General features: G+C 46.1%; 1 protein-coding gene across 1 annotated transcript in view; it reads left to right on the forward strand.

Annotated features, from left to right (window-relative positions):
- Window positions 1–21,466, forward strand: part of frem1b (Fras1 related extracellular matrix 1b) — a 377,590-nt gene that overhangs the window by 316,581 nt on the left and 39,543 nt on the right. Inside the window, exon 25 of the mRNA XM_072510980.1 lies at window positions 974–1,388. Coding sequence (XP_072367081.1) covers window positions 974–1,388 — 415 coding nt within the window. The remainder of the gene's footprint in view (window positions 1–973; window positions 1,389–21,466) is intronic.

A 21,466-nucleotide genomic window follows, 5' to 3' on the forward strand; every position in this document is an offset into this window, starting at 1 on the left:
GGGATCATTTGTATCAATCATGCTGGGTTTCTTAACTGTGATTATGGAAAACCACAATGTGGATTATAATTCAATATATTCGAATGGAATAATTAAAAATCTACTCGAGCACATAAAAATAAGTTTTTTTTTAGAAAACAGAGGTCTATATGGGATCCCATCCTTTGACTATGATGAAATAGATGTTTTTCATGAATGTTTATCACTTTTTTGTAGCTGGTACCTTCTGGCGTAATCTAGTGCCAAAGCCCAGCTCCCTATCAGCTCTGCTATAATTCATTCTCAGCATTTGGAAGTGATCTGGTTCCAGGTGATTTATTAAATTACTTTTTATTGTGCTACTCCTAACTTGTCCATCTGTTCGGCAGCTCCTAACTCACAATCTGTCTGTAGTTTGCAGAAAGACAAACTGTCAAGGCCTGTTTGTGCACCAACACTTGACAATTCTCTTTCGGATTAGATTAATACCAGTTGTGACAGATTTTAAAGCTTGAAAAGAGATGCAAAAAAAAAAAAAATCTTATTAGAGCTCGTTGGAGCACTGATCAATTTTGACAGACACAGGCTGGGAGCTGGAGATAGAGCATAATTCATTTTACAAAAAAAGAGGATACAAAGAATACACAGAATATGCTTTTGGAAATTTCAAAGGAACCCACATCAAAATGTTTAAAAGATTAAGGAATAATCCTGTTATCGACAATTAGGGTGGGCTTGTGCATTGGCCATAAAGAAAGATGGGTATTGCTATTTGTGTGCTAGTGGAACAATGTCTAAAAAACACCAACAGATGATGGATGCAGATGATTAACAAAATGACTACCCTTGGCACAGACATTTGAATTTAAAGTGAAAACCTTTTCATCAGGATTGATTGGGATAATTATACTAAAAATGAGACTTCCTAACAGATGCTGTTATCTGCTACGGTGGAATTAAGCCCTTTCTCATTTAAACTCTTGTTTTCCCACAGATTTTTTGTCAGCAATGGGATGACGGTTAAAAACAGTTCCATGGAGTTTAACATTGAGCGCACTGACCGTATCCTGCCCACTTTAGTCAGTAATAAAGGTCTTCAGTTACCAGATGGGGCCATGTTGGTCATCTCTCCTGATAATCTTCAACTCTCAGATCCAGACACTCCCCTGATAAACCTAACCTACATTATTATCCAGCCTCCTCAGTATGGCAACCTGTACCTGAAAGGAAATGTTCTTTCCCAGGACCACTTCACACAGTTGAATGTGAATAATTTGGACATTTCATACAAACACAATGCTGGGCCCTCTGAACTTGACCACTTTACATTCATAGCTACTGATGGAACCAATCATGGGTTTTTAGTCAATGGCCAGATGAGCGAGGAGCCTGTTATATTCAGCATACAGGTATGTGGATATTATCTGTACAAAAACTAACTTAAACAGTAAGCAAGATAGTAATACAATTTAAAATTGCAATATTCTGTAGGTATTTATTAAAATAATTTACCGAAATTAGCCATAGCTGATAAAAACAAATTGGTTTTGAAGTAATCAAACTTTTACATGTAAAAATTAAATGGAACACTTTTCTAAACGCAGTACATTCAGTCACCAGATTAATTGTTTTACAACTGTTTTAGATAAGTAAATTTAGATATTGCTTCTTTGACTATTTATTTTGTATTAATGCTTTAACTATTTACCTACTTCAGAGTTAACTCCTCTCAAAAATCTTACCTGTTTTAATAGTTTTTAATTATAGTCATTTGTAGGGAGTGTTACGAATGCTTTTACTGAAACCAACGTCTCCAACATCTTTCTATCTTGTAACACAGCATTGATTAAAACTCATGTATCTCTGTAAAATCTCAAATACAATCATTCCATTTTAATAGATAAATTTAATAAACTTGAAAATCTCTTGAAATTGAAAATCTGAACTTTTAGCCAAAATGTTTTGATCTGTTCAGTCTGTTTATGAATGAAAAATTATCAGAATGGAATTTGAAGCAATTTGTTATTTCAGAAGAATCTTTTCTTAATGGGGCATAGGAACAAAAATTGAACAAAGGGGAGTTGATGAGAATTGATTTTATACAGTGAGTTATTTTAATCTGGAATATACTTCCTGAAAGGGTGGTGGAAGTAGATGCAAGAGTAGTTTTCAAAACGTAATTTCATTTTTGTTGAAAAATAAAACATTTTCAGGGCTACATGGAGAGACAAATAGAGTGAGAACTAATAGGATAAATCTTCCAAAGAGCTAACACAGACATGATGGGCTGAATGGCCTTTTCCTGTGCTAGTTTAAGGCTAAAATATTAATAATTAAACAGTGTTTCCTCAAATATGTCAGCAAATATGAGCACCCATTACCATTATTTTATCCACTCTTTGCAACCATAATCAAAATATCCATTCGCATAGACTCACACACAAGCATGCAAAAATACACACAGGATATGTATTAGTATGTGTAGCAGCTGTACAGTTTAAACTTAGCAGCATTATTTCAATCCAAATATAACTCTTTGCCCAAGTGATATTTTTGTTAAAACTTCTAATGAGAATTCTTGATCAACTTTTCAAATGTACATTTTGGTGACTAATGTAATTACAGACTAATTAAGCAGTCGTATTGTCAGGATGTGTAACCTTATTTTTAAAAATTGCATTACAGTACTTGTAGACTTGTTTAGCGGTTTTTAATCATCACTTATTTTTAAAGAACGAGCATTTTCAGATATCCTAAGACATAACAAAATTAAATTCCCAGTGCACATCACAGAATGAATGGTGCTCAGGGTTCAGAGATCATTACAGTTACAATAGGGGCTGTTTAGCACAGGGCTAAATCACTGGCTTTGAAAGCAGACCAAGGCAGGCCAGCAGCACGGTTCAATTCCTGTAACAGCCTCCCCGAACAGGCGCCGGAATGTGGCGACTAGGGCCTTTTCACAGTAACTTCATTTGAAGCCTACTTGTGACAATAAGCGATTTTCATTTCATTTCATGTATTGCTGCATTCATTTCAATCTTTAATATTTAATAAACCTATTTCAGTGCAACAACTAGTAACATTCAATGGAGGAAGTTAATTTACTATTTGTTTTAACACCATTTTATTTAAGGTGAACTTGCTGAATTAATGACATCATCCTTTGGGATCACTAGTATGCCATAATAAAGGCTTTTAATGTAAATTAATAGGCAGTACCCATTAAACCGTGAATCACACATAAATAATCGCTGCTTTAACATTCCAATAAATTAACTCCTTGAGTACTACAGTGTGCCAGTATTTTGTGGCACATTAAAATAATGCAATTTCCCTTTCTTCAGTAAATTTAGTGAAAAGTCTGTGAACGTCTCTAAGTCTACTTTGCAGTATTTGCTGTTGAAGCTACTTTAAAGTGATTCGCCCTGCATTGACCCTGCTTGTAGGCGAGTGAGCGGCGGCCTCATTTACATGAGAATGGAGGGTTCTTGTGCCCTCCTCCCTGCCATGCCAAAATCCCATTCAATCCCTCACCACTCCTCCCAGCTCATTGGGTGAATATTTTTTTAAAGTTTGCAGCAGACTACTTAATTGGTAGGCCCCATTTGCACCAAGAAGGAAGATGTTCTTCTGAACTAGGAATGTGGGAACTCTCAGCATGAGTCTCTGCCCACAGCTCCAGTCGTTGGGATCTCTACAGAACAACTAGAAGTTCTGCCCCTTCCCTGGACTCCTGGAATTAATTGACTCTTTATGTATTTATGAGAAACTGAAGTGAATGGCCTATGTCAAATAGTGAAGGCTATTACTAATATCAAAAAAGAATAGCAGATAATAGCAACCTTGGAATTAAAAATGATGATGTAGAGTAGTTATATTACTGGACCAAAAATCCACAAGCTGGACTAATAGTCCAGAGAACTTGAATTCAAATCCTACCATGACAACCAAGAACTGAAAAATCTGGGATAAAAGCTGACACCAGTAAAAGTGACCACAAAACTGTCTGAATGTCATTAAATCTGAACTGGTTCACTAATGTCTTTTTACGGAATGAAACTTTTCACATTCTTATGTGACTCAATATCTTGGCTGACTCTTCACTGGCCCACCACTCAATGATATCAAGATCTAGTAGAATCACTTCAACCACCTTCTGGCAACTAAGGGTGGGCATTAAATGCCAGTGTCATCCACTCCTGAGAACGAATGAGAAAACATTGTAGAAAAGGAAAACAAGGGGTTTTGAGATTCTCAGAAAAAAATTGAATTCAGTGCACCAGACAACACAATGCGGAGCCAGGAAGGGGAAAGAGCAACAGGGTGATATATTTGGAGGACAAGGAAACAAGAAAGGAAATTCAGAACACTAATGATACATTAGGATCTAGTTAAAGGAAAGGAAAAGTGAAACCGAGCTGGAGGATTGTGTGTTGAAGGTTAAGAGATGGATCATTTATCAGAGGACAAACAAAACCCATTTCTATTGTTGACATTCTACTGGTTAATTTGCTTTTTTAATTACAACCTGACTAACTGGGCCTCTTACTTGAATAACCTTAAGGCTAAATCTATTAACTGAACAAAATAAATTAAAAGATACATATTGACATAAATAGAATATTATCTATAAATGGGAGCAATTAAGTAGGTAATAAAGGATAGGAAAGAAGGACTTAACCCACATCCACCAGAAATAAAAGGAAAGAATTGCCAACAAATATGCAAATAATGAATTAAATACAAAATAGTAATTAAAATGTAAATCATTTTGTTGCTAAAAAAAGTTGTGATTTGTGATTTGATCGATGTTGAAGAATATGTTTGAATCAAAGTGAAGATGCATGTTTATTTTGCATAATTTTCTTTTACCTAATTGTCATTCACCTATAATGTTCGGTACTGCATTATTAAATCATTTGTGTGGGATGACAGACACATGAAGCACTAATACTAAATGATAGAATTATGTAAATAATTGTATGTCACAGACCTACATAGCTACAACAATGATTAAATACGTCTTTATCTCATTTAACAGCACTTGCTCACAGAATAAACCTAAAAGTTAGTGACTGGAAAAACAAGTTGGATTCCTGTTCATAGGATGTCTGTTTAGTACCTACATGGGTTAATTAGGCAGGTGCTGATGCGGACTGAATCTGAGAGACATTTTTGGCAAAGCTTCAAAAGTGGATGTTCTGGAATAAATTAACTTTGCAGTTCTCAAGAGCACCAATTCCAAGGTTGCACAGTGCTGTTGTAAATTTGAATTGGTTTAACTCAATGAAGGTGTCTATCAGCACATGCATCCAACAATCATTCCAATAAGCACTTTTCTGAATTCTGTAAACAAACACTTCTCAACGCTTCCTTTTATACTTTTCTCCCTGTTTCACTGAAGGCACTCACTTATGCTAGAATATGATTCTACAAGCAGGCAGCTCTCTTGTGCCAAGTGGCCATTTGCTCAAACAGGAAGGGAGGAATTTAACCTAACTCACTTAGCGTGAAACACACAGGATCAGGTGGAATGCCATTAGCTTCACTGGAGAATAGAATCCGTGCTGTAAAGCTCTCATTGCATCTGATCTGGTCAGTCTTTTGATAGTCCACTAAGCAGGCTATTCTACTACCAGGGTTGAGGAACGATTCGCAGCCAAGAGCACCTCCACACCTCAGATCTCCAACCATGTATTTCCAACTGATTTATTTTCCTTTCCCTAGACCTGAAGATTTGTGCCATCCAGGCCACTCTGTTGGCATGAAGGCTAGGAGAAAAAAACACAGCCAGTGGCTTCTACCCCTGACCCCAACAAAATGTTTTTCACATTGTGAGTGAATGCAAATGCCATTATGGGCCAATCTTGACTATCCGCCAGAGGAGGAGGCAGGGAATGTGGAGGCGGCTTATTGGTAGTTTCCCGATAGGCACCACTGCCACAGTGTTAGTGCCATAATCACCATCCTTTACAAAGAGAATAATGTACATGGGAAGCTCGTAATGTTTTTTGGAGGTTCAGTTGAAGCCCAGCTCTGGGCTCTCACATATCCTACATCCACCATCGAGAGAGCCTATATGCCTGAATATTGCTTGTGTATTTGCAGCTTGGCAGAGAGCACGCTGGGGTCACAGTAGGCGCGATGCTATGGTCCCGACTTGGGATGCGACAGGCCAGTAAATCTCACAAGACGACTCTGGCAAGATTTAGCGGTCTCGTCACGCCTTGCGAGATCTAATGAGACCTCGCGAGGTGTCGCGATCTGGATCCCGCCCATTGAGGCCAGGATCCAGATTTGCACATTCAAGTGAACAGTTAGACTCACTTCAATATGTTCATACTAGATCTACCTAGCACCTGGGATCGAACGGCCTTTCTTCGGAGAGTCAGAGTGGGAGCCTTTTTGCATTGGTTTCCACAAACATGGACCAAGTGTACCGGCAATTGGGGGAGGGGGGTTCCCCCCAGGTGATCAGGGTGGTTGAGCTTTGGACAGGGTAGTGCACTGGCATCCGCTATGCCACCTGAGCACAGTGGCACTGCCAGCCTGGAGGTGCCACCTGGAAATGCTGGCAATGCCACCTGGGTGCCATCCTGGCAATACTGGGTGTCCAGGTGGCATTGACAAGCTGGAAGGGGCACTGCCAGTGTGCCAGGCTGACAGTGCCAAGGTGCCCAGGTGGCATCTTGCCCGTGCCAGCGACCAGGCCCGGGGATTGTCTGCCCTTATGAGGTGTGGTGTGGTACCCCCTATCGGTAAGTTGGGGTAAACCAGAGGTCACGGTGGGTGCCTAGCGACCGGGGCGGCATTTAAAAATGGCACCAATCTCTTCCTGCACTAGCGACTGGAGGTTGTTGGTGCAGGAAATAGAACTAAGTGCGCCCTCGCTGAGGCCCAGAAATGAAGCAGAGTCCTGTTTAATAGCTGCCAGCGTCTGGAAACGCCTGGCTAAACACGCCAGACATGGGATCCTGTTTCCTTCCATTATATCGCACCCACTAATTCAACTGTGGAAAAGTCCTTTCCCCTAGCCTTTGGATTTGAGTTCATTGTCACCAAGGTACAGTGAACAGTATTGTTCTGCATACAGTACCAGACAGATCGTTCCATAAATGGGGAAAAAAAACATAGGACAAATTATAGATATACAGACATTGGGTGAAGCATACAGAGTGTAGTACTACTCAGGAGAGACGATCTGTAGCGAGATCAGTTCAGGTCATAAGAGGGTCATTCAGGAGTCTGGTAACAGTGGGGGAAAAGCTATTTTTGAATCTGTTAGTGTGTGTTCTCAGATTTTTGTATCTCCTATCCGATGGAAGAGGTTGGAAGAGAGAATAACCCGATTGGGAGGGGTCTTTGATTATGCTGCCTTATTTCCCAATGCAGCGGGAGGTGTAGATAGAGTCAGTGGATGGGAGGCGGGTTTGTGTGATGGACTGGGCTGTGTTCACGACTCTCTGAAGTTTCTTGCGGTCTTGGCCCGAGCAATTGCCATACCAGGCTGTGATGCAGCTCGATAGGATGCTTCCTATGGTACATCTGTAAAAATTGGTAAGAGTCAATGTGGACATGACGAATTTCCCTAGTTTCCTGAGGAAGTATAGGCGCTGCTGTGCTTTCTTGCTTGTAGCGTCGATATGGGTGGACCAGGACAGTCAGGGGGCACGATTTTCCGGCCGCCTTGGGCTTGAGCGAGAGCACAAAGCAGTTTTTAGATCACGTGAGAGGCCGAAATCAAGAACCAAGACGGGTACCGATTGGTTTGTGATTTTACTGGCCCGTACCCATTTGCGAAATCAGGTTCCCGCCGTGGCGTGGCGAGAAATGAATGATCATCACTTCAGGCCAATCTCTATACAATTAACGAGAAAGACACGATTTAACGGCATCCCATGATCTAACCACCTCCCTAGTAAAGGTCACACGGTTAAAGCTGGCAGAATGGCTGCTGTGGGGATCCGAGAAGATGTATAGCCATCTTAGCTCCCGGTGCTCGGTGGAGTGGGGGGGGGGGACACTACTGTGCTGGGGGAGGGGATCCCTGGGTCTTGGGAGGGAGTGGGTGTCTCAGCGCTCACGGGTCCGCCATGCCACCCTCTGGATCGTGTGTACAGCCCCTGTCTGTCTGTCCCACAGACCACCCATACCTCTCACTGACTGAGAGGGCTCTGGCCCTGCAGCTGAAGACTATTGATAATAGGAAATTGGCAATCGTAGTTCAGTGAGCACATCACAGCTCCCAAGTGAATTCCCATGGGTAGGCGGGCCATGTCGTATGTGGGAGTTATTGCCTAGCATCCCAAACAGATGCTGATGCTTGGATGCTGTGCCTCAGTATTGCAGGAAGCTGGAGAGAGGGGGGAGGGGGATACAATGGGGGAATGGAGGGTCCCGGGGTGGAAGACCCCGCTAGTCACCAGTCTCACACCCTCTCCAATTCCTTCCAGATATTACATGAGATGGATGATATTTTGTACCCCGTGGAGGTGCCATTGCGGTGCTGTTGGCAGGCTAGGCGGCCAGATGCCATAAAAGGTGGTGACAGCAGTGTTGATAGGGGCTGGAGGCTGTGGTCCATGTGCAGGATCCCACTCCACACCCCGATGACCCGTCCACCCATCAGGCCAGGGACAAACCCAGATGGGGAGGCCGGTGACGGCCCTAGGTATACAGACAATGCTGGTCTTTCGAACAGATGATGGACAGCAAGTGCAGCAGAAGGCTTCGTCTCAACTAGGAGATGGTGCAGCACCTGTACCTCGCGAACTTGGCACCACGTGGAGGAGGATATCCGCTCCCGGTGGCAGTCAAGGTCAGCGCTGCCCTGAACTTTTACGCCTCAGGATCATTCCAGGGCTCGAGCTGGGACTTGTGTGGCATCTCACAAGCTACAGCCCACAAGTGCATACATGAGGTCACGGATGCCCTGTTTGCCCAGGCAGCAAACTATATAAACTTTGACATGGACCAAGCCCAACAGGATGCCCTGGCAGCAGGATTCTCCACCATCACCAGGATGCCCCAGGACCAGGAGTTATAGATTGCACACATGTCTCCTTCTGCTCAGGAGGCTGTCTGGGATTGAGCTACATTAACAGGTAGGGGCTCCACTCCCTAACAGTCCAGCTCATTTACGACCATCACCAGAAGATCATGCACTTGTGTGCGCGCTTCCTAGGAAGTGTGCACGACAGCTTCATCCTCGGCTCAGTCGGTCATCCACGGTCTCTTCGAGGACCACCCCAGGATGGGCAGTTGGCTTTTGGGGGAAAGGCATTCTTGCTGAGAACCTGGCTAATGATGGCAGTACAGAGGCTGGAAACCGATGCGGAGGCCCGATACCCGATGAGTCCACCCGGGCTGTCATTGAGCGATGCATCGGACTCCTCAAAATGCGGTTTCGATGACTCGACTGCTCTGCTCTGGTGGTGCACTGCAGTACACCTCCCAGAGGGTCGCCCACCTTGTGGTGGTCTGCTGTACCCTCCACAATCTGACACAGCAGTGGGGCGGTATGCTGGAAATGGAAGAGGAGGAACATTTGGCCACCTCCAAGGAGGAGGGCAAGGAGGCGCTGGACCAGGAGGGGCTGGAGAACGGGTACGGGGTGGACCAGTCGGAAGATGGAGGACAGCCGGCAGCGGTGAGAGTCCGGCAAGCTAGGAGGCCCTCATACCCACCTGCTTCATATAGGACATGGCCACATCCATCATTGCTTCCCCCACCCTCTCCCCTCTACCTCTTCCTTCCCCCACCCCTCCTCCCTACTCCCATCTCCCTCCCTACCTTTCCCCTCCACATCCCCTTCCCCCACACACATTTCCCCCCCCAATCGATTCCCCCTTCTCCACATCCCAACTCTGTCCCACCCTCACAGTGTCTGTTAACATCACTTCAAGGTGATGGGACTGTGTTGGTACTGTCAGCGGGTCACAGTCAAAGACAGGGGAATGATGATAACCTGCTGTGAGCTGAGCGCTACTGCTCTTCAATCTATGCTGGAGTCTGACTCCGACCTGTCTGCTGAGTGCTCGTTCATATCCAGCACCTGCACGCAGTGATTCTGGGCGGGGGAGGAGAATCAGGTCCTCCATGCCCGGGGGCTGGGGCAGAGGATTGGTGATCTGCCCACATTGCAGAAGAAAATGCCAGAGGTATCATATTTCTTGTGTGCAACGTTCTTTAATGCTGTATATGTATGTCCCCAAATTTTCCTCTACCCCGAAACTGCCGCTCCACCTTCCCAACCCCTCCCAACCACTCCCCCAAACCCTTCCCCCCTCACCCCACCCTCACCCTTCCCCCTCTTCCGCCCCTTCCCCCAAGTGCCCTTGCTCTACGGCTGCGTCTAGGTGTGTCCCCAGGATGCACAGCAGAGGTGGAGGCAGCCTGATGATTACCATGCCCCAGGGCCTTCGCTACACCTAGTCGGCACCCTCTGGGGGGCCCTGGGACTGGAGGTACAGGCCCCACTGTGCCACCCAGTTTCGGGGACTGACTCCGAGATGTGCCGATGTCAGTGGGGTGGTGTAATGACATGTATATTGACTGGGAAGTTAAAGTTAACAAGTTAATGATAATGCTTCTTACCACTGGAGGGAGCCACAGAACAGTCATATATATATCATGTGACTTTGGGGATTCAGGGAGTCACGAGTTCAAGAGAGAGCTGGAAGAGTACCAGGCATGGGAGCAGTTGTACTTGAGAAGTTCTGTTAGTTAGGGATAGCATAGTTTAACATAGAAACCTTCTACTTTCGGAATGTGAATGAATCTTAGTTCCTGGTGTAATAGATTTATAGTTTTGTGTGTTAACAAAACTTTGTGTTCTTTATTCAACACTACATATCCAAGCCATCCAGGTAAAGCTATGTGGGGTTGGCGGTTTAAGTGCTGCTGTCCCTTGTTAGCAGTGAGTTGGGGAGCGGGTTCCCAGTGAATCAGCCGGCTGGACAGTCATTTGTGATGTGAAGCCTGTGGGACCTTGTTTAGTGGACCAATTAATGTTGTATAGTGTCAAAAGGTGAAGTCACACGGGATCAGGGGTGAACTGGCAAGGTGGATACAGAACTGGCTAGGCCATAGAAGGCAGAGGGTAGCAATGGAGGGATGCTTTTCTAATTGGAGGGCTGTGACCAGTGGTGTTCCACAGGGATCAGTGCTGGGACCTTTGCTCTTTGTAGTATATATAAATGATTTGGAGGAAAATGTAACTGGTCTGATTAGTAAGTTTGCAGACGACACAAAGGTTGGTGGAATTGCGGATAGCGATGAGGACTGTCTGAGGATACAGCAGGATTTAGATTGTCTGGAGACTTGGGCGGAGAGATGGCAGATGGAGTTTAATCCGGACAAATGTGAGGTAATGCATTTTGGAAGGGCTAATGCAGGTAGGGAATATACAGTGAATGGTAGAACCCTCAAGAGTATTGAAAGTCAAAGAGATCTAGGAGTACAGGTCCACAGGTCATTGAAAGGGGCAACACAGGTGGAGAAGGTAGTCAAGAAGGCATACGGCATGCTTGCCTTCATTGGCCGGGGCATTGAGTATAAGAATTGGCAAGTCATGTTGCAGCTGTATAGAACCTTAGTTAGGCCACACTTGGAGTATAGTGTTCAATTCTGGTCGCCACACTACCAGAAGGATGTGGAGGCTTTAGAGAGGGTGCAGAAGAGATTTACCAGAATGTTGCCTGGTATGGAGGGCATTAGCTATGAGGAGCGGTTGAATAAACTTGGTTTGTTCTCACTGGAACGAAGGAGGTTGAGGGGCGACCTGATAGAGGTATACAAAATTATGAGGGGCATAGCCAGAGTGGATAGTCAGAGGCTTTTCCCCAGGGTAGAGGGGTCAATTACTAGGGGGCATAGGTTTAAGGTGAGAGGGGCAAGGTTTAGAGTAGATGTACGAGGCAAGTTTTTTACGCAGAGGGTAGTGGGTGCCTGGAACTCACTACCGGAGGAGGTAGTGGAAGCAGGGACGATAGGGACATTTAAGGGGCATCTTGACAAATATATGAATAGGATGGGAATAGAAGGATACGGACCCAGGAAGTGTAGAAGATTGTAGTTTAGTCGGGCAGTATGGTCGGCACGGGCTTGGAGGGCCGAAGGGCCTGTTCCTGTGCTGTACATTTCTTTGTTCTTTGAAGCTTGCTTCCCACTCAATATTACACTCAGAAACGTTTCTATTAAATCGTGCCCAATATGCCAGTTTAGAATCACAAGGGTTTCGCTTTCGTCATTTATTCTTTTGTAGCAATTGAGTGGCTTGCTCGGCCATTTCAGTGTTAACCACACTGCTGTGGATCTGAAGTCACACATAAGCCATAACGGATCAGGACGGCAGATTTCCTTCCATAAAGGACATTATTGATCTTGGTGGGCTTTTACAAAAATCAGTGATAACCGTGGTGAGGTCACCATTATAGAAACTAACTTTGAATATTCAGATTTATTAACTGAATTTAAAATCCATCAACTATTGTGGTGGGACTTGAATCCATGCTAACTGAGCCTGTGTACTCATGTAACGATATTACCACTGCTCCCAGGTAGATGCTCATGGCTGATAATGGGTGGATGGTACATCTCAACAGTGATGGAGAGAAACCCAATAGTATTTGAGGGTGGATATGTGGGCATGGCTTTTATTACCGCAGTTAATGCTGCAGTCTCCATATACACGGGTATATGAATGAGAAGACAACTCATCTGTGGTTCTCCATAATGGGTTTCACCATGGTGGCAGGGGGAGGGTGTCTATCGATATATCAATGCTAACTAAAGGGCTTCACATTGGCTGAAATGCTCAGGGCTGGAGGGACAGCTTTAAAGAAAATGCTGACTAGATGGATCAGGTCAATTTATTCACAAATCACCTCAGACACACATGACCCTGCCACCAGCAACCCTGCACATCCACTGGCTACAGTCCAGCTGGGGAGACTTCCTGTCTGCCCCCTGTGAGATTCCTTGTGCATACATATCTGATGACCTTACGAGCACGAGAGTGCAAGTAGCCAGCCACCCCCCCTAAGCAGAAATGACTCTCACTTCCCAAATTATACTTCAGACTGAAGGTTTCCATCTTGTGGCTTGGATGTCTAGTTGCATCAAATATGCCCAGTTCACTGTAATACAAAGTGAAGGAAATGGATGCAATGCTATAATTCTCCAAAGTTAGTTTTTAATCTTGGCCTGGGATACACCCTAAAAAGTGAAGCGCTTACAAAATCAGAGGATGTTGCCCTCATTGAAGTATTAGTGCCTAGTTATATAAAAATCTGGACCAGTTTTCTCATGTACCCATTACCCTGGTTAGAAAATGAAAGTAAAATATCTGGACAAATAAATGTTAGTCTGTACGTCACGTAATTTTGAGTATTAGATGAAGTAATGACAGTAATTGAGGTTTGAGCAACTAAACATTATCCACTTACCAACCAGTCAACTGGTTTAAATGAAGTGGATGATAAGAGATGACTTTGTCTTCTCCTCTGCCAGGTGGATCACTGGGAGATGGAGAGATTAAACTATTAAAGAACGTAAACCTCAATTTTTGCACTACACCTTCGAACAGGGCCATTTTCATTTGGTGGGTATTATTAATTCCTTTAGTTGAGTTACAATTAAAATCCAGTCTGTTTTGCAGTTCTGCAATATTATACAGTATTAAATTGGCCACAGAAGAATATTTTGGTCTTTCAAAATACTTTAAGTAATTTTTAGCTACATTTCCATGAAGGGGGCATATCATATATTTCTACCCAGGAATGTGAGGGACTGTTTTTCCCAGTACATCTGCACCATTGTGGGAGTGTTTGCCAAGGATTTCTTTGGCATTTCTTAGCCCAGGTTAGAAAATCAAAAGAAAGAACAATCTAATGAACATACATGATAAACTTTGCTTCCTGTATCACTTTTACTTTTGTATTGGATTGTGATCTTAATTTATTTTTAAAAATAAATTTAGAGTATCCAATTATGTTTTTTTCCAATGAAGAGCCGATTTATCATGGCCAATTCACCTATCCTGCACATCTTTTTAGGTTGTGGGGGCGAGAGCTACACAGACATGAGGAGAATGTGCAAACTCCACACTGACAGTGACCTGGGGCCTGGATCAAACTCGGGTCCTCGGCACTGTGAGGCGCATTGCTGATCACTGCGCCACTGTACTGCCCTGTGATCTTAATTTCTAATACTAAACTTGTCCAATACAAAAGCAAAATACTGCAGATGCTGGAAATCTGAAATAAAAGCAGAAGATGCTGAACAATTTGAAATGTAATTCACCTGGTGGAACTTAACACCTTGTGTGAGATTGAAAACTGAAAATTCCAGCAATTTACAGAAGGTTAGTTTGCACAAATGTTACTGTTGCCTATTCCTTGACTGCAATTAGACTGACATCGTGTAACTGCAATTTTCCTCCTAAGCACATTAAAGTAACAGGCGCCTAATCCTGACGGTTGAGAGTTAACATCAAATTAACATACTGAGCGGAATCTTGTGAAGGCGACAGGGGTCTCGGCCGCCAGCTGGAGAGCTGGAAAGAACCCAGTGTTGCTTCTTTTCGCCAAGGGCTGCCGCATCTTGTACCAATCAGGCACTTAACAAGTCATTGTCGAGCATTCCCTCAGGATCAAGAATCCCGGGGCAGTAAATCCCGGAGCTGAAAGCTACCAGTCAATCAGTGCTAGCATCTCTTCTGTACTCAGGAGCGATATTGGGAGGTGGTGAGTGCTGCCGGTCCTACACCAAGCTGATGTCCAGGAACGAGCAGAGTCCCAGGCACGGGTGAGTGATGGTGGGAAGAGGGTTGCACAAATGGAATCACAGGGGAGGGGAATCAGTAGCTAGGCCAGGGAGCTGGCTCTCAGTGGGCCATCCCCCCTTTCCCAATGCCAGTTCACTCAATCAGGCACCTCCAATTGACACAATTATTAATGTCCTGATTAATAATGTCATTATTAATTCCTCCAGTTGAGCTACAATTAAAATCTGGTCTGTTTTGCAGTTCTGCAACGTTATACAGTATTAAATTGGCCACAGAAGAATATTTTGGTCCTTCAAAATAATTAAAGGAATTTTTAGCTTAATTTCCATGAAGGGAACATGTCATATATTTCTTCCCAAGAATGTGAGGTACTGTTGTTCCCAGTACCCTCTGGTGGGAACCCCCACCCACCACCCCTCCCCCTGAAGCCTGCAAACAAACACAGCAGGTCTTATTTGTCATGCTCCCCACATGTCGAGATCCCCAGCCGTCACCGATTTAGTACCAGAGATGGCAGAATGAAGCCAATGGGGATGGGAAAGCCCTCCACAGGGTTATCTTCCATGCACTTAATCAGGACGGAGGCAGGAAGGTAAGCAGGTCCCCACCCGCCACCCTCGCACCTGGTTAAATACCACCAAACCTGTCAAAAGGGAAGGCACGCAATTCTGTCAACAGTGTGAAGTTCAATCCTGGGGCATCAACAGAGGCAGCTGCTATCCCTTTGACCCTTCAAGGATAGAGGTGTATGTAGGAGCTTCCCCTTTGCTTCAGAAGACATTGATCCTGATGGCACACAGCCCAACCGACTGATGTGGCAAAATTTGGACAGCCCAGGTCCAGACATGCCTGCGCTGTTTACTCACAGAAAAGGAAGAATGAATGCTTAAAGGACCAGCTAGCATGAATGAATCAAATGTTTTCTCTGGAAAACTATCAAAAAATACACTGGATTTCTTTGGAGGTATTTGGGTGAATTCTTGCAAGAGCCAGAGTGTTGGCACATCCTGACAGGGATGGCAAAGGAGGAGGTGAATTGTGCAAACAAAGGCTGCAACAAGCTCTACCAGACACCTCCACCCTTCTTGATAGTGACAGGAGGCTGCCTGGCATGCCAGTTAATGCACCCAGCATTTTGATATTCATGCTCATTCAGTGCTTTCAATATGTTGTCTCTTCGGGGTTTTCATCTGAGCCCGCTTCAGTAGTATTTGTCTGCAACCTTACCCTCTGGTGAGCTGCCGAATGAACCATTCTTTACCCCTGGCCTGGCTGCAGCCCACTTATGCCCGGTAACGCACCAGATCCCAAATCTGTACGAGCCTCTAAGGTAAGCACAATGCCAACATCTGGCTGTGAGTGTCAGAACAAATTATGGGACTTCTTCATCATTGCTGTGCTGTTGCTCTCCTTCTTCCTGGGGGTCTTGTGGCTGGACAGGCAGCAGTTCTTGGGTGTCTGAAAGAAGGAACTCAGGTGAGGGAAGGTTGTTGGGCTGGGAGGGAAAGCAACAGATCCATGCCCACACCATCTGCAACTTGCTCATTATGCCAGAAAGCAGGACAATGGCATGCTGGGAGTTGAGCAGGGGCCAGGCCAGGAAAATACAGTTTTCCTCAAATTTCTCAATGATGTTAAATGCTACAGGCCCAGTAGCAACTAGAATCACAACCATCTTCTTTGTAGGACTCAGAAATACCTTTTGTATCTCTGGTTCTGCTCTGCTTCATCTTGTCAGAAGCTATCTTGTCCTGGAAGATAGGAGTCAGAATGTCAATGATTGTGTAGAACTGTATTTGGGTAATATGTCTGTCATTGTGACCACCCCACGCCACTGCAAAACCCACTGGTAGGGTGCGCTGCCATTGGGAAAACTGAATTGCAACGACCAGAGAATTCCATAAGACCACAAGACATAGGAGCAGAATTAGGCTATTCGGCCTATCGAGTCTGCTCCGCCATTCAATTATGGCTGATATGTTTTTCATCGCCATTCTTCTGCCTTCTCCCCATAACCCCTGAACCCCTTATTAATAAAAAATGACACTCAGTGATTTGGCCTCCACAACCTTCTGCAACAATGAGTTCCACAGATTCACCAGCCTCTGGCTGAAGAAATTCCTCTTCATCTTGATTTTAAACGATTGTCCCTCCAGTTTGAGGCTGTGCCCTTGGGTTCTAGTTTTTCCGAATAGTGGAAACATCCTCTCCACACCCACTCTATCCAGGCCTCGCAGTATCCTGTAGGTTCCAATAAGACCCCCCCTCTTCCTTCTAAACTCCAACAACTACAGATCCAGAGTCCTCAACCACTACTCATATGGCAAGCCCTTAATTCCAGAGATTCTTCTTGTGAACCTCCTCTAGCCCCTCTCCAAGGCCAGAACACCCTTCTTTAAATATGGGGCCCAAAACTGCTCACAATATTCCAAAAGCCTGTTCTTGTACTCTAGCCATCTCGATATGAATTCTAACATTGCATTTGCCTTCCTAACTGCCGACTGAACCTGCACGTTAACCTGATGAGAATCTTGAACTGGGACTCCTGAGTGCCTTTGTGTTTCTGGTTTCCTAAGCCTTCTCCCATTTAGAAAATAGTCCATGCCTCCATTCTTCCACTGTACGGGTCAGTCATCTGACCGTACAGTTTGCGGGATAGGCTGCGCCATTGGTGCCAGTGATGAAACTTGATAAAAACGTCTGGCTGTGTTAAATGTGATCATGATGCCCCCGGAAGGCAGGGAGGTGGAGGTAGTGATCGCAATGGATGCAGAAAAGGCTTTTGATCGGGTAGAATGGGATTATCTGTGTGAGATACTGGGACGGTTCGGATTCGGGTGGGGCTTTATTGACTGGGTCAGGTTACTGTATCAGGCTCCTGTGGCAAGTCTACGGACGAATAGGACAACATCGGACTATTTTAGACTGCACCGGGGGACGAGACAGGGATGCTCCCTCTCCCCACTGTTGTTTGCGCTGGCTATAGAGCTGTATGCAATTGCTCTGAGAGCCTCGAGGGGCTGGAGAGGACTGGTCCGGAGAGGGTGGAGCACAGGGTTTCGCTCTATGCGGATGACCTGCTTCTTTGCGTTTCGGACCCAATAGAGGGGATGGAAGAAATCAGGAGGACTCTAGGGGAATTTGGCCGCTTTGCGTTGTATAAGCTTAACATGGGAAAGAGTGAGCTGTTTGTGGTCCAGGCGAGGGGACAGGAGAGGCGACTGGGGGAGCTGCTGTTTAGGTTAGTAAAGGGAAACTTCAGGTAAATAGGCATCCAAGTGGCGCGGGAATGGGACCGGCTGCATAAATTGAATCTGGCATGGCTGGCGGACCAAATGAAGGACGGTTTTTGGAGATGGGATGCGCTTCCGTTGTCTCTGGCTGGGAGGGTGCAAACGGTGAAGATGACGGTCCTCCCGAGATTCCTATTTGTATTTCAGCATCTCCCCATCTTTATTCCGTGGTCCTTTTTTAAGTGGGTCAACAGAGTGATCACGGGCTTCGTCTGGGAGGGCAAGACCCCGCGAGTAAGGAAGGTAATGCTTGAGCGGAGTCGGGGAGAGGGCGGGCTGGCGCTGTCAAATTTTAGCAACTATTACTGGGCAGCTAATATAGCCATGATCAGGAAGTGGGTGGTGGGGGAGGGGTCGGCATGGGTGCGTATGGAGGCGGCTTCATGTAAGGTCACCAGTTTGGGGGCGTTGGTAACTGCGCCTCTGCCGTTCTTGCCGGCACGGTACTCCACCAGTCCAGTGGTGGTGGCAGCCCTGAGAGTCTGGGGCCAGTGGAGGCGGCATGTGGGAGCAGTGGGAGCATCGGTCTGGGCTCCAATCTGTGATAATCACCTGTTTGCCCCGGGGCGTATGTACGGGGGGGTTCCGGTTATGGCGGAGAGCAGGGATTGAGAGGATGGGGGCTATGTTCATAGAGGGAAGCTTTCCGAGTATGAGGGCGCTGGAGGAGACGTTTGGGTTGGCGAGGGGAAACAAATTCAGGTATCTGCAGGTGCGGGACTTCCTTCATAAACAGGTGTCAACATTCCCGCTCCTCCCGCTAAGGGGGATTCAGGACAGGGTAGTTTCCAGGGGGTGGGTAGGAGAAGGGAGCATCTCGGACATTTATAAGGAGCTTATGGGGTCGGAGGAGACGCAGACCGAGGAGCTGAAGCGCTAGTGGGTGGAGGAGCTGGGAGGTGAGACAGAGGATGGTCTATGGGCAGATGTGTTGAATAGAGTCAACACATCTGCAACATGTGCCAGGCTCAGCCTGATACAATTTAAGGTTGTTCACCGGGCTCACATGACAGTGGCCCAGATGAGCAGATTCTTTGGGGTGTAGGACAGGTGCGCAAAATGAGCGGGAGGACCAGTGAACCATGTCCACATGTTTTGGACATGTCCAAAGCTTAGGGGATTTTGGCATGCGTTTGCGGACGTCATGTGCACGGTGTTAAAAACAAGGGTAGCGCTGAGTCCAGAGGTGATGATTTTCGGGGTGTCAGAAGACCCGGGAATCCAGGAGGAGAAAGAGGCAGACGTTCTGGCCTTTGCTTCCCTGGTAGCCCCGAGGGCGGTGACCTGGCTATCGGACATTAGCTTTCTCTGTTTGGAGAAAATCCCTTGAAAGGGTCACTGTTGGGGTTCACCCGGAGGTGGCAACCGTTCGTTGACTTCTTTGCGGGAAATTAATTGTCAGCAGATTGGGGGGGGGGGGGGGGGGAGAGTAGTTTAGATTAAAGTAGGGGGTCAATAAGGGTGGGACCTATGCGAGAGGTAAACGGCTTTTGCACTATGTTTATGGCTTCATGTATAATGTTTATTTAGTTATTGTTACTATGCCAAAAATACCTCAATAAAATGTTTATTAAATAAAAACGTCTGGCTGTGTGAGGACTTCAAGCTTACTGTCAACAGGGCTTCATGATTAGACAGCTACCCGATGCCTGGGGTTGAAAATTGAATGCTGGGCTGGCCAGGGGCTGTTCATTTACAAAGCTCGATGTGAGCCACTTCTGAAGAGTACCTTCAAGGGGAGCTGACCTGGAATCTCAAAAGGTTTACCGTGATAAATACACATCGTGGACTGTTTGAATACACCTGCCTTCCATTTGGAGTTTCGTCAGCCCCCTAGCCAAGGAGAACATTTTACAGGGCATGCCAAAAGTGGCCGTCTACTTAGATGACATTTTTATGACCAGTTCCATGGAGCTGGAGCACATGGAAAATCTCCAAGAGGTACTCCGCCGTTTCGTCCATGTGGGCTCATGACTAAAACGGAGTAAATGTGTTCTCCGTGCCAAGATAGTGACCTACCACAGATACCGCGTGGATAGTGAGGGGCTGCACCCAGTCAAGGATAAAGTCCAGACTATAAAGGAGGCCAAGGTGTCCAGGTGCCAGGGGGAGTGCCAAGGTGTCACACTGTCCTATCCTGGAAGACCTCGGGTTAACCAATCGCATGGGAGACCCCACCAGGTGCTGTTATGACTTATCCACATTTGTGTGGATCAGACCTGACAAGGTCTCCCATGCATGGCCATTGAGTCCTAGGCACTGGGCAAATGTGCCCAGCGAGGGCGAGATCCAGATCGCACCGGGCGGGGCGAGTCAGGTGACTCGCGATCGGCTGGGAGCCTAATTTCCGCCTCGAGCACAGTTCACCCATTGTGCCTGGATCCACGTTGTGTGCAGTAGGGTCAGAGAATCGCGCCTGAGGTCACCAAATTCACATTTTTGCAGAGCTGTTGTAAACTTCGTCAGCCTGATGTCGTGCCAGCGCCCAATGAATATTCAGAGAGGGTGGAAGTCCCAACGGGGCAGCTCGCAAATTACATCCTAATGTATTTAAATGAGGTTCCCACCCTTCCTGGACAGGAGCATGGAAAATCAAGAAATGAGTGGCTGGATTCTCCGCACCCCGACGCCAAAATCGTATCCAGCGACGAGGCGGAGAATCCGTTTTGACACCAATATCGGGAGCGGTGCCGGTTTTTGTATTCTAACCCCCTTGAAAAAACGCCGATTATTCACAGTCTCAGGCCATTGCTTAAGACCTGCCCCGCGATGCTCCATCTCCGACAGCCGGAGTCCCCGACGGCGTGGTTTACGTGCGCTCACATCATCCGGGAACCTCGCGTGGTGGCTGCGAGGCAGGGGGCCTTCATTCAGGGCTGGGGGCCCTGTGGGAGGGCAGTCCAGGGCGCACGAGCGCCGAAGGGGGGCACTACTTTTACGGTCCAGGTCCGTGCGTTCAGTCCGGCATGCCGCACGCGTGGCCGCTGCAGGCCACTGCTGTGTGCATGCGCCGCCAAGGAACTGGAAGTGCTCTGGCCATATCGGCACCTCGAGCTGCGAGCTCTACACTGCCTTCCTGCTAGCCCCCAGCAAAACGGTGAATTGGTGGCAGTTTTGCGCCAGTTTTCCTGGCATCAAAGACCACCGTTTTCACGGCGGCGTGGGAACCAAAACAGAGAATCCAGCCCGAGATTTTGCCGGCGACAATCTTATATCCGTTTACACTGATGGCTAGCGCAAACTCAAAATTCCACCTGTAATGAATGATATAGTTGGAGAGACGGGTGGAGGAGGTGGGGCAGTATAGAAAGACAGGGATAGTTCTGATCAAAGGAGAGATTGGCAAAGATGTCATGGACATAAGACAAATTGGGTTTCAATTGTGCCATTAACGACTGAAGAG

Source organism: Scyliorhinus torazame, chromosome 7 (genome assembly GCF_047496885.1).
Source record: "Scyliorhinus torazame isolate Kashiwa2021f chromosome 7, sScyTor2.1, whole genome shotgun sequence".
NCBI lineage: Eukaryota > Metazoa > Chordata > Chondrichthyes > Carcharhiniformes > Scyliorhinidae > Scyliorhinus > Scyliorhinus torazame.